Source organism: Borostomias antarcticus (genome assembly GCF_949987555.1).
Source record: "Borostomias antarcticus genome assembly, chromosome: 16".
NCBI lineage: Eukaryota > Metazoa > Chordata > Actinopteri > Stomiiformes > Stomiidae > Borostomias > Borostomias antarcticus.
In genome coordinates, this window is record NC_140249.1 from 8,417,255 (window position 1) to 8,431,832 (window position 14,578).

The following is a 14,578-nucleotide window of genomic DNA, read 5'->3' on the forward strand; positions in this document are numbered from 1 at the left end:
ATTCGGGAGGGGGGAGAACAGTCAAATACTGTATGAGCCAGCGATACGCGTACGTTCTTTCTGCTTGTTGACATGACATGACGAGGGAGAGAGAGAGAGAGACAGAGGCGCACTCGCTTGCAGTCTCGCACCTGCTGTCTGTCTAGACGTCTAGACTAGGGGTGTGCCCGAATATGAATACGGTATTCGAATGAGCACAAATAGTAGCTTTTTCCCGAATAGTAAATTTGTACGAATATTGTAAAAAATATTCGGGAGGGGGGAGAACAATCAAATACTGTATGAGCAGCCTGTCTGCTTGTTGACATGACACGACGAGGGAGAGAGAGAGAGAGACAGAGGCGCACGCGCTTGCAGTCTCGCTCCTGCTGTCTGTCTAGACGTCTAGACAACGCGGAGAGGGAGAGAAAGTTTGGAGCACGCTGAGGAGCCAGATAGTAGGCAGGCAACGAATGTAAGCAGCACCGAGGGCTTTTGTCCCTAGTTAACTGGTTTATTGAGACAGTTATTGGATTTTGTTTTCTTGTCGTAGCCTACCTGCTGCAATAGCCTATGTGAAGTATAGCATTTGTTTGAGCAGAGAAGGACCAGTAGCTAGCTTGTTAGCTCAGTGTAGTATATCTAGCTAACGCTATTTCAGCTACGCATGCTCTCACTAGCCTATATATAATATCTGGCGATTTTGAAATATGAAATAATTATGAAAGTATATTTTAACAACTGAAACACAACTGATCAAATGTTTGATCCATGCCTTCTGATATAACAATAATAAACTAGACTATTTAAACAGATTTAAAAATAATAATAATAATAATAATAATTTCACTACAATGCCCTACTTACCCATGGTATAAGCACTGTTGAAACTTGAGTAGGCTATAGGCCTACAATTAGGCCTATAGTCATTTTCCTCGGCCTAGGCTACATTTAATTTTATAATAAATTTCAATTATATTTATAGTAATACATGTTTATTGCTGGGTTTATGAAAACCATTACTAGCGCTGCCTGTGTCACATGCTTGCAGATAATATATAAGATATTATGACACGGGAGAAATAGAGCTACTATAGCTGTTCTAGCAAAGTTGCTATGAGGACTTATATTTTGATTTAGAAAAATGTTTTTCAGTTTCTAACTAAATGTAGAATGTCCCCCAGTTAAGGGTGGTGGTGGGGTTCTGACATACAGGATGATGATGATGGAGGAATTATACTTCATAATTAATGATAATAATAATAATAATAATAATAATAATAATAATAATAATAATAATAATAATAATATATAAACAGCAATTCTGATGCGTTGAAAGCACAGCAATTGCAATGCCAATTAATATTAGGCTAAATAAATTACATTTCCCCTCAGTTTAAACCGTTTTGAACCGACTTCCGATTTAAGCCCCGCCCACTTCCAAATACGAATCCGATTCCGAATAATTAGCTGTCAAATACAAATACAAATAGTGGGCTCCCGGCACATCCCTAACAGACACACACACACACACACACATGTACAGTACACATACACACACACACACACATTCAGTGTGTGTGTTATTTTATTTAGCCTCTTGGTTGACCCTCCGTCTGGATGCAGAGTAGATGGCAGAGCTTGTTGGAGCAGTGAGGCCGTGTGTGAGGCCGTGTGTGAAGATGTGTGTGAGGCCGTGTGTGGGGCCGTGTGTGAAGATGTGTGTGAAGATGTGTGTGAGGCCGTATGTGAAGATGTGTGTGAGGCCGTGTGTGAAGATGTGTGTGAGGCCGTGTGTGAAGATGTGTGTGAGGCCGTGTGTGAAGATGTGTGTGAAGCTGTGTGTGAAGATGTGTGTGAAGATGTGTGTGAAGCCGTGTGTGAAGATGTGTGCGTGTTCAAGGTGATGCCATATTTCTGGGGCGACGTCTAGAGGCACTCTGCCCCCTCTGGCCTGGGGGGACCTCCCAGGGACACACTCTGTCCCCTCTGGCCTGGGGGGACCACCCAGGGACACACTCTGTCCCCTCTGGCCTGGGGGGACCTCCCAGGGACACACTCTGTCCCCTCTGGCCTGGGGGGACCACCCAGGGACACACTCTGTCCCCTCTGGCCTGGGGGGACCACCCAGGGACACACTCTGCCCTCTCTGGCCTGGGGGGACCTCTGAGGGACACACTCTGCCCCCTCTGGCCTGGGGGGACCACCCAGGGACACACTCTGCCCTCTCTGGCCTGGGGGGACCTCTGAGGGACACACTCTGTCCCCTCTGGCCTGGTGGGACCTCCCAGGGACACACTCTGCCCTCTCTGGCCTGGGGGGACCTCTGAGGGACACACTCTGCCCCCTCTGGCCTGGTGGGACCTCCCAGGGACACACTCTGTCCCCTCTGGCCTGGTGGGACCTCCCAGGGACACACTCTGTCCCCTCTGGCCTGGGGGGACCACCCAGGGACACACTCTGCCCTCTCTGGCCTGGGGGGACCTCTGAGGGACACACTCTGCCCCCTCTGGCCTGGTGGGACCTCCCAGGGACACACTCTGCCCTCTCTGGCCTGGGGGGACCTCTGAGGGACACACTCTGTCCCCTCTGGCCTGGGGGGACCTCTGAGGGACACACTCTGCCCCCTCTGGCCTGGGGGGACCTCTGAGGGACACACTCTGTCCCCTCTGGTCTGGGGGGACCTCTAAGGGACACACTCTGCCCTCTCTGGCCTGGGGGGACCTCCCAGGGACACACTCTGTCCCCTCTGGCCTGGGGGGACCACCCAGGGACACACTCTGCCCTCTCTGGCCTGGGGGGACCACCCAGGGACACACTCTGCCCTCTCTGGCCTGGGGGGACCTCTGAGGGACACACTCTGTCCCCTCTGGCCTGGGGGGACCTCTGAGGGACACACTCTGCCCCCTCTGGCCTAGGGGGACCTCCCAGGGACACACAGGGGCGGGGGCTCCCAGTCTCAAGGGGGCCAGCAAAGTTCTCCAAGTGTGAATGAAGAGGGACGCGTTGCAATGGAGCTGGGCGTGACACACACAGAGCTCCTCCTACATCCTGGTCACACACAGAGCTCCCCTCTCCTACATCCTGATCACACACAGAGCTCCCCTCTCCTCCTACATCCTGGACACACACAGAGCTCCTCTCTCCTCCTACATCCTGGACACACACAGAGCTCCCCTCTCCTCCTACATCCTGGACACACACAGAGCTCCCCTCTCCTCCTACATCCTGGACACACACAGAGCTCCCCTCTCCTCCTACATCCTGGACACACACAGAGCTCCCCTCTCCTCCTACATCCTGGACACACACAGAGCTCCTCTCTCCTCCTACATCCTGGACACACACAGAGCTCCCCTCTCCTCCTACATCCTGGTCACACACAGAGCTCCCCTCTCCTCCTACATCCTGGACACACACAGAGCTCCCCTCTCCTCCTACATCCTGGACACACACAGAGCTCCTCTCTCCTCCTACATCCTGGACACACACAGAGCTCCCCCCCTACATCCTGGACACACACAGAGCTCCCCTCTCCTCCTACATCCTGGACACACACAGAGCTCCCCTCTCCTCCTACATCCTGGACACACACAGAGCTCCCCTCTCCTCCTACATCCTGGTCACACACAGAGCTCCCCTCTCCTCCTACATCCTGGACACACACATAGCTCCCCTCTCCTCCTACATCCTGGACACACACAGAGCTCCCCTCTCCTCCTACATCCTGGACACACACAGAGCTCCCCTCTCCTCCTACATCCTGGACACACACAGAGCTCCCCTCTCCTCCTACATCCTGGACACACACAGAGCTCCCCTCTGCTCCTACATCCTGGACACACACAGAGCTCCCCTCTCCTCCTACATCCTGGACACACACAGAGCTCCCCTCTCCTACTACATCCTGGACACACACAGAGCTCCCCTCTCCTCCTACATCCTGGACACACACAGAGCTCCCCTCTCCTCCTACATCCTGGACACACACATAGCTCTCCTCTGCTCCTACATCCTGGACACACACATAGCTCTCCTCTGCTCCTACATGCTGGTGTCAGTGTGTGTGTGAGAGAGAGAGAGACAGAGACAGAGAGAGAGAGAGAGAGAGAGAGAGAGAGAGTGTGTGTGTGTGTGTTTGTGTGTGTATGTGAACATGTGTGTTTATTTATTTAAATGTGACCTGTCAAACCTAAGTGTTGCCATCTTGATAATCTATTGTACCTTATGACTGTAAAAGATTGAAGGTCTGAGTGAAGCTGCCAAAAGACGTCACCAGCACTAGCTCAAAGCAATACTGTATGAAAATTAAAAATTAAAGTTATTCAATTCATAATGGCAGTGATATTGGAGGTCTGTTAGCATTGGATAGGTGAGTGATGATAGCTAGGTGGTCCTGGAGGCTACAGAGCACAGTGAAGCTATGACCAGGAGACCTGAGGACACAAACGTCCTCTAATTCTAAGATGTCCGCCCCTGATGCATGTCGTCATCATGTAACGGACTTGTCTGTCTTCTCTTTCATCTAGCAGGTTTACGCCGCCTTGTCGAAAAAATGCTACTGTAGCGCGAATCTGTAGCACAGATGTTCTATCAAAATTAGGGATGTCAATTCAATGTGTTAATTAGATAAATTAATTATGCAAATATTAAAGCAATACAAAGCGTTTTCTCGGAACTGCGCCCCCACAGGCTCTGCGAGTAAGTGCACTGTCGTACTGTCGTAACGTTATCAGATTGTCTTTTTCTTTTTCTGGCTTCCTCTGTGATGTTTCGCTTCGGTTTTCTCACCTCCGCCATGATATCATTGAGCTAAAAAACACATGATATCCATAGACGCCGGAATAGTTAGCTACTACTGTGTTGTTTAAGCACAATGTTGCACATGCGCACTTTGACTGAATGCTGCGTCCCGGGGGCGCAAGTTTTAAAAGGTAATAAATGTCAATGTATTATCTTTCTGAGTAGACTCTTTGGATGATTCAGCTTACTTTTAGTAAATCTAATTGGAGAATTAGCACCAGACATGTTTGTAAAGGTCCAAATATCACGATGTATTGCTTTAAAGTGTTAAAAATGTAACACAAATTAATCAAAATGATCATTTTTATATATATGGCGATTTTTCACAGTGGTCCCCCTAGACTACGGAGAGCGGGCAGCATAGGATGAGCAGGCTAGGCCAGTCACAACAAATCACCCTTCAGTCATGCTGGAATATTCTCTCACCTTAAAAAAGACTCCTTTGAAGAAGTTAGGCCAGAGTTTGCAAGAAGGCCAAATGAACTTTGGATTTGTTCCAGATTTTTAACCAAGACTAGTGATCTGTCCTGATGGCTAATTTGCATATCATCACAGACATCCGCATGTGTTTAGCCTATAGCCTGGTACCGCACACTAAAGAGCACACTACAGAGCACACTAAAGATCACACTTAAGAGAACACTACAGAGCACACTAAAGATCACACTTAAGAGAACACTACAGAGCACACTAAAAATCACACTTAAGAGAACACTACAGAGCACACTAAAGATCACACTTAAGAGAACACTACAGAGCACACTAAAGATCACACTTAAGAGAACACTACAGAGCACACTAAAGATCACACTTAAGAGAACACTACAGAGCACACTAAAGAGCACACTAAAGAGATCTATCGGAAGCACATGAGTTATTTTAGAATTTGATAATATTTATACCAAAATAGGCTAAATATCATGATTCATTGGGAGAAACCAGGTGATTCTATGTAAAACCAGACATTCAGCACCCCCATAGAGCCTGAATGGAACGATCCTGTGATCCACATTTTCCCTCAACTGCAGCGATTGGACTGTGAGACTGGCGCTGGAATCAGGGTCCATAAATGGAATTGTTGGGGTCAGCCCTATGGACTGCAGGTCAATTGCTATGGATAATAGACACAGGCTTAAAGGAAGCATTGCAAATGATGTTCTGTGTGTATGTTATTGTATGTCTCCCAATCTGGTGTCTGGGCCCCCAAGTATAGTTTTGATGTACAACACTAAGTATAGTTTTTACTGTATGTACAAAGCATAAAACACAAAGCATAAAACACATCCCGCTCCTCTGGTGGTGGGCTTTGGTAGACATGCCGTGCTGGACACGCGCACAAAAAATGTGCAGAATGTGTCGGACGCACACACACACTAACGTACATCACAAACTAACGTACATCATACACTAACGTATACACTAACGTACAGTACATCACACACTAACGTACATCACACACTAACGTACACACTAACGTGCATCACACACTAACGCACACATTAATGTACATAACACACTAACCTATATCACGCACTAACGTACACTCTAACGTACATCACACACTAACGTACACGCTAATGTACATCACACACTAACGTACACACTAACGTACATCATATACTAACGTACATCACGCACTAACGTACATCACGCACTAACGTACATCACACACTAACGTACATCAAACACTAACGTACACACTAACGTAAACACTAACGTACATCACACACTAATGTACATCACACACTAACGTACACACTAACGTACATCACACACTAAAGTACGTGGGTGGATGTAAAGTCCCTAGTCCTAATGAGAGAAGAGTGATGGTCAGTATTGCTGTGAGATTGTGTTGGACCAGAGTCCAGACCTCAGTGAAATGAAGCAGACATAGGGCTCTGAGGTGAGGACCAGGTGAGCTGAGTCACACCATACTATTCTGAAAATATTACTTTCATTCATGTTTTAGAGATAGTTTTATGAGACTCAAAGGTTTGTGATATAACTGATGTAGTATGCAGTGTGTGTACCTGCAACTAAGTGTAATCCTCCTGCAAACTAAATCCAGTAAGCATAGCACGGAATTAGTACATATACAAAATCAATCCCTCTTTTCCATTTGACTTGAAAACAGATGTAATCTCCCTGTGTTCTCCTGCCCTCCTGTGTTGTGAACATGGCTGACTCCCTGTCAGACCCGGGCACTGCTGCGCCACAGCCAACGGAGAAGCCCCGCCCTCCACGGCTCCCTCCCACCCCCGCTGGGGTTGGCCATAGGAGCGGATTGGGTTACGCGGACGAGGCAGCTGTAGATATTTCACGAAACATGACACCTGCGTCTCTCTGGCCGCCCCCCTGCCCCATCCCGCTTGCCCTGGGCAAGCTCCCCTTTCTGGCTGCACACAACAGACACACAATACTTTTTTCAGTCGTGACACTTTTTTTTTTTGTTGGAAAAACTGGAGGGTTTGTTGTTGTGGCCAACCTTGCGGGTGTGTGAGGGAAGAAACATGTGGGTATCACTTACTCAAATGGCCCCGGCCCACATGAATGTGCAAGTGCGAGACAAAATATAGAATCTGAGCCCACACACCAGACAAGGCCTTTCCTGTGTGAAGCGCTGGCTGTTTGTGTCTGCGCTCTCTGCCTCTTGTTAACAAGTAAAACTGATCAAACTGTCTCACTGCTGATTTGTAGACATCCACAGCAGACAGACACATTCTGTGATGGATTGTTAGTGCACTTGCAACAACACTTGCAACAACAGCTCTGTTTCTCTGGCTACCGCAATCTACCACCGACTGTTTTCTACGGTTTATACGGTATTAACTTCAACTTCAACGCTAATGTCTTCCGTTATAGTGATTATGCCTGTTTTATGAATAAAAATAAAAAGGATAGTTTGGTGGAGATTCAGGGCAATTGAGAGGGGGAGTCAATGGGTTACAATTAGGGCTGTCAATTAATTAAAACAATGAATCTAATTAATTACATGATCTATAATTAATTAATCTAATTAATCACAATTAATCGCATATATAATTTTTTGCTGGGAAAAGCCCCCAAATGAAGATATTTCAATTAAAAGACATTACATTACTGTGGCAGATGAGTAAAGCATTGAATAGACTTTACAAAAGGTGGCTTTAGAAGTCAATATATTGTTTAATGAAATTATTATTTGCAATATCTTGTTATGTGTCAGGCTATCAATCAATCTGAGCAACGTATTCAGCTTTTCTAAACTATTGTGTCTCTTGGTGGCGTCTTGTAGCTGCATTGGAGGACGTCATTTGCAACGCTTCATTAAGCCCTTATCTTCTATCCAAGCACTTGACCTGCAGTCCAGAGCAATTCCTTTTGTGACCACGTTTGTCCATTTGTCTGAGGTAGACTTAGCTTACTCATCCTGGGCTGCCAGCTCTCTGTAGTCTATGGGGTCAGCTGGGCAAAATCGGTACATTAAAAAAAAGCAATAGTAATAACAACAACAACGACAACAATAATAATAATAATAATAATAATAATAATAATAATAAGTAGAAGAAGAAGAAGAAGAAGAATTTTAAAATGATTAATTAGCATTTTTATGTGTTTATATTTGCATAATTAATCAAATTAACACAGTAAATTGACTGCCCTTGTTACAATACTGCAATAGTATGTCTATATCTCTTCGGTCATTGTACTATAGTTAACAAAAAAAAATTGTAGCTCGGCACTAGTAAATATGTTTCAATCTGTGTTCCCACTGATGAGAGCTGGGACACACCTCCGCTCCACACCTCCTCCCACAGAACAGGAAGTCAGATCCCTCCCACTAAAAGGCTGCTAGAATAACACATATCTGCTTGGGGTTATGGCCTTTCCTTAAATGTGTGTTTGTTTATGTGTTAATAAATAAACAGTAGAGCTATCATGTGTAAGAACAAAGAAGTAAAAAGTGAAAATCTTAAAAATCTTCAATTCCAATAGGTAGGTAGACTCAAATAGGCAAATACGGAGCCATCAACAACACTGTCAATACAGTATGTATCATAAAAGGCTTGTCTGGAAAAAAAACATTTGGTTTCAGATAGAACCATTTCATCCAACAATGGTTCGTCCAAGAACCGAAAAGGTTCTTTCAGAGGGTTCTCAGTTAGCTACAACCCAAAAACTCTTTGAGAACCCTTTTTGTCAAAAAATAATCTAGACACTGATTCTTGTGACAATTGAGTTAAACATCTCACACTGAAGAATCTGAACAGATGTGGGAAAAGCCCCGCAGACACACAGAGCAACTTGATTCTCATGCTGTGAAAAATGAAAAGTGTGAACAGAGAAAGAAAATCTATCTCTAGTTCTACATGATAAAACGTGGACCCCCACTGTGATTACCGGACGCAGAAAAACGCATACAGTGCCATCAAGTGATTATGTTTGGATGAAAAATCAACTGAGGACAAACAAGGAAGAGGGGTAAAAGCATCTCATACTCACAGCGTAATTCCTTACATATCCAAGCTTAGGTTTGAGAAAGAAAGCACATTGTTTAACTGCAGTTATCAGAGATAATATTAAAAACACTGTGTAACTTACACTGTAATAAGGAAGGGTAGTCTTTGGAAAGACAGTCTGTACTGATCATTATTACTGATGCATGTTTGAGCTGGCTTGATTGAAGGGCTTCATGGTTAATTCACTGAATCATGTCTCGAAATATGCAATGTTCAAACCAGGAGCCATGGTTTCCATATATGATCCCTCTAACAGTGCTCTACTGTAAAACCTAATCTGAGGCCTAATCTGGACAAAAACTTGGCGTGAAGATATCCAAGCACCTACAGTTAATTGGCTGCTCACCCAAACAACTGCTGAAATTAAAATAAAATAAAATGATGCAATTACAACTTCGGGCATGTAAAAAAAAAAAATGTTAGAATTGATTTTTCTGCTAATTTAAGAAACCAATCTTATTTAGTATCTTGGTTTCAGAAACACCATTTTGAGTTTTTGGCCACCAAAATGTTCAGCAGAGGTTAGTCAGTTTAGCTGCTGGTCGATGGGACACATTCATGTCAAAAGTGGTTGAATGGAAGCTACAGTACATGGGTTCAAACATGGGTTCAAACATCACACACTGTAGATTACCGTGGACATGCAGCTGTGAGGGAAGTGGAGCATTTAAGGGAACCTCACAACTACTGTGGCTGACTAATCTTGATGCACTGCAGAAATGTTTGACGTTCTTTTCCTCTCATCGAGGAGGGTTAGGCGTGTCCACTGAGGCCCATGGTACAACTCCAAGCCTGACATTAAACCAAAACCTAACCCTAACCCTAACCCTAGCTCTTTCAAAGGTGACCTCAAATGTGATATTTATTGTCCATGAAATCCACTTACTCTGCCCTCCGCAGAGCATAAATGATGGATATTAACTGTAAATTACAATGTGTAAACAAAGCCCAGAACAGACCCAGGTTATTTCATGGCAGATAGGGCAGAGAGGGGGAGGCGAGCGGTCAGTGCTCAAGGACGCAGCGCCTCAGTGTGATGTCACTCAGCGTTAACACCATTATTCCTCCACACTACCGGCGTTCAGAGTTAGCTGCTCGCCCAATTAAACCGTTGGCTGTAACGGATACTGCTGGCTAACACTGCAATAGCTCTCAGCATTAGTAAAGTGTAGTCAAATGGTTGTTCCGGTCGCCAGGTTTTCCTCAGCGCTCTGGGTGACCGCACGGCAGCGTGGTTGGAGGGATCATGGTGGGGGTCGCTGAGCTGCGTCTAAATGTATGCATGCCATCTGAGTGAGACTCCGCTGTGGGTCGAGACATCGGGACCGAGGAGGAGCTTACCTTGTTTCTCTTGAAGTAGGCTCTGCGGCAGGCGGCAAAGCATTTCTCACTGCAGAAGTTCTTCAGTTCGCTTCCCATGCTAAGAGAGTAGCGCTTCACGCCCACTTTCTGACACCAGGCACACATGATCTGGATGTTTGACATGTCCTCGTCTGAGGGACCACAAAACAATCAGAGAGAGGGAGTTTAATACAGAATGCTGAATGGTCCACAACAGAAGGTGTTTGTAAAGAGGAAGGAGGCACAGCCGACAGCTAGCGGAGGAGCCCAAACGACCACAGCAGAACATGATGGGCTCTGACCTCTGACCTGCATGTACAGGTCACTCTAAAAGGGGGGGGGGGCAGAGAAGAAACAAGTACATAAGGTCTCAATGTCAGCCTCGGCCCTTCCTAAAACAAGTAGCATGATTGGTCCAAGAAAGGGTGTCAGTAGGCCTTCAAAGTGCAGGGGGGGCAAAGACATAAAGGATACTAGCATTTTTGGGAACTAGCATTTTGAGACCCTATTGTCACCACCGCTCACCTACTCATCACACTGTGGGGAGTCTTCTTACCTCTTGTTAGGCCTATTGGATCTATAGAGCGACCTGTTTTAAAGCGAAGCCTGAGTCACAAATAGAGGGAATCTGTCCCTGGGTCCTAAAGATAGCCCTGTGGACCCAGCATGCCTTCCTGGTCCTTAATGTTTCAGATGAGCAGTTCTCAGCCTGGGGGTGTGAATGCTAGTGGAGGAGTTACAGGGACCTTTCTTCTATGCACATCCATTACTGTCTGGTTTAAGAGATATTTATGTTCCCCATATCAACCTCTCGGCCGTCAACTGGAAATTAACGTTCGGCACAGACACGGAAACATAACTGTTGATTTCAAAGCGTCTCGTTATTTTCGTACAAAAAGGCCACTGATTTGGGGATGATCAAGTGCCGATACCTTGGGCTTTTTCTGGATTCTGGTTAAGCGCGAACTCAGACTCACATCTGCGAGGGGAAAGTAATTATGCAGCTTCCATATTAAATACCTCCATCACCCAGTGTACCTGCACCTCAAAAGCCCCTCTGTTACATTAGAAGGGTGTATGAATTATTCAAAAGGGGGACATGTTGAAAGGTGTGCGTGTGTGTGTGTGTGCGCGCGTGTGTGTGTGTATGTGTGTGCGTGCGTCTGTGTGTCCATGTGTGTGTGTGTGTTTTGTGTGTGTATGTTATGTGCGTTATGTATGTGTGTGTGTGCGTGCGTCCGTGCGCGTGTGTGTGTGTTTGTGTGCGTGCGTCCGTGCGCGTGTGTGTGTGTTTGTGTGCGTGTGTGTGCGTGCGTGTGTGTGTGCGTGCGTGTGTGTGTGTGGATGGGAGTGGTGTTGTTGATGCTGAGCTGTTTGTGGAACGGGACCATCTGTTTCCCCCTCTCTACTGGGTTGGGGGGATTCCTCCTGGGTGAAGCCATGCCAGTGGTGAGGTCACTGGGGTCGTGGCACATGTGCATTAGAATTCATCTCCGTTTGGCCGAGCCCACAGTATTGACCATATCTCATTTTCACTGACCAGGGCTGGGTTCAAATTCAGCAAGCAGAGGCGAACGTTCATGGCGAACGTGAACATGTTTTCTTTGAACGGTTACATTACAGGGGCCTCTGGTATTCAGTTCATTCATTCAATCAATCAAACAATTACATCTCCCTCAGTCCAGCATCTATTGTTGTTCACCGCAAACCACCTTCTCAGACCGTTCGCTTGTGTTTGCAAATGTTCACGGCGAATACGAAGCTAACTGAAAAAAGTTGAAAAGAGTTATCTGAATTTGAACACCCCCCTGGTAATACTGGCCCTTCCTCAGACGGAGGGATACCGTGGTTACAGCATGTGTGTAGAGATGTAACAGTGTGAAAATGTCATATCACGATTATAGTGACCAAAATTATCACGGTTATCAGTATTATCGCGGTATTGTAAAATGTGCTGAAGATTTTCTAAAACTACTGGTACACACACTGTAATAATTTCACCAAGTTTTATATTGAAAACCACAAATAAAATCAGCAGCACTATGCACTTTTTTGCATTAACATTAAAATAATAAGTATCTGAGACTGTTGCTAGCTTTGGTTGATGTTGGAAAGTATTTACAGTGAGTTTTTCAAAAGCGGGGCAATCAAGCACGGTTTTAATGCTAAAATTATCACGATAAATGTAATCAAATGTAATCACGGTTTATCATTATACCGGACGTGTGTGGGTCATTAGTGTTGTTTCCCACATATGCATAGTACAATCTACTATGCATAATTGTTTTAGTCTGGCACAATGGAACCACTTGGCTTAACCACACACACACACACACACACACACACACACAAACACATGCACACACACACACACACACACACACACACACACACACACACACCTGACACTCCTGGCAGAAGAAATTGTAAGGATTTTAAAAAGTATTTCAATACAGGTTTGGTGGTCTCCCTGGATGATTTCTCAGTAGGACTTCAGGTTGAGAAAACAAAGGCCCATTGAACACGATAGCCTACTTGGACGGTATTTGGACACATCCTCCAATATATTTAATGGTGCTGGTTTTCAAAGTATGATCATCAGCAAATGTTCTGAAGACTCTGAGACCTTGTTTAGACTTGGTTTTAAAATGCGTTTTGGACGATCGGATCACAAGTGGACAGCGAGACACATCATCGTTTACACCTGTGTCTATCATGCGTCTCCAAATGTGTCCAGCTGACCACTTGTGTTCGTATGTAGTAACCATAGTAACTCACTCACTCCTGCCTGCGTGCGCGTCGCACAACTGCTCCATGTAAACAAATCAATAATCAGTCAGTTTGACTTCGAGCAGATTGAAAAAAGTATGCATGAAAGCAACTGAAGATGTTTGAAGAACTAATGAACATAATATGACTATTCCAACTTTCCATTCCATTGATAGATCACAAGTAATTTGCGACTTGCAAAAGAGCGCAGGATAAGGTGAAAAAGGAGAAATATTCTCCTGCATTGATGACGCGTTTTCCTGTTACGTCTTTGTCGAGGACGCATCAGGACGCATTAGCGTTTAGACTATTAGATATGAGGTCAAATGCGTCCCAGACCACCTGGGCAAATGGTTTGAGTAAATGTTTCACAAGGCGTCTTGGTAGTTGTTTACGCTTGTATTTAGCGCTTTCCACTTAAATCTGATCGCCCAAAACGCATTCTAGAACCAAGTATAAACAGGGCGATCATCTATTAGCCTTTGGGCCCTTTGGCTGGTCAGAGCTAGATGGTCAGAGCTAGATGGTCAGAGCTAGATGGTCAGAGCTATGGTCAGAGCTAGATGGTCAGAGCTAGATGGTCAGAGCTATGGTCAGAGCTATGGTCAGAGCTAGATTGGAGACTCTAGCATATGATCAGATAACAGTAGCAATTGTAGAGGGTCGAGCCAAGAGGGATGGCACGTAGAAAAAGGGATTGAAATGGTATAGACACACATTTCCTCAATCAAAAACTTCTAAGGTGACCATGTGTTATAAATTAGAAGATTGAAATCAAATAATACAGAATGCTCAGATTACATTATTGACTTCCATGACCAGACAAGTCCTGCAAAGCTCATTAGTATCACAAACAGAACTCAATTTTCACTCAACAAAAACATTGCGACATGTTCGGCCTATTTGCACACTGACTGAATTAGGCTGATTACAAACAGCAATGTGCTGGAGGGATTGAACAGACCTTAAACAGGCAGGAGACTCATGAGAGAGGGCCTACTGTACATGACTGACGTTGGAGCACCATATTTCAAACGTTGTCTAGCCATAGCAAGTGCTGTCAGGTTCTGTTTAGAATAAACTATGCATCTGATTTTAAAGCTTATGCATAAAATCAGCCAAGAATCCCATCTGAGATAATAATATACTTATCCAAAATGAATGTAACAACCATATACAGTTACATC

General features: G+C 45.2%; 1 protein-coding gene across 1 annotated transcript in view; it reads right to left on the reverse strand.

The window, feature by feature from the left end:
- sobpa (sine oculis binding protein homolog a) overlaps positions 1 to 14,578 on the reverse strand; it is a gene marked incomplete at both ends in the record, with an annotated part of 41,994 nt that overhangs the window by 10,837 nt on the left and 16,579 nt on the right. Inside the window, 2 exons of the mRNA XM_084451088.1 lie at positions 9,265 to 9,288; positions 10,623 to 10,774. Of these exons, the coding sequence (XP_084307214.1) occupies positions 9,265 to 9,288; positions 10,623 to 10,774 (176 nt within the window). The remainder of the gene's footprint in view (positions 1 to 9,264; positions 9,289 to 10,622; positions 10,775 to 14,578) is intronic.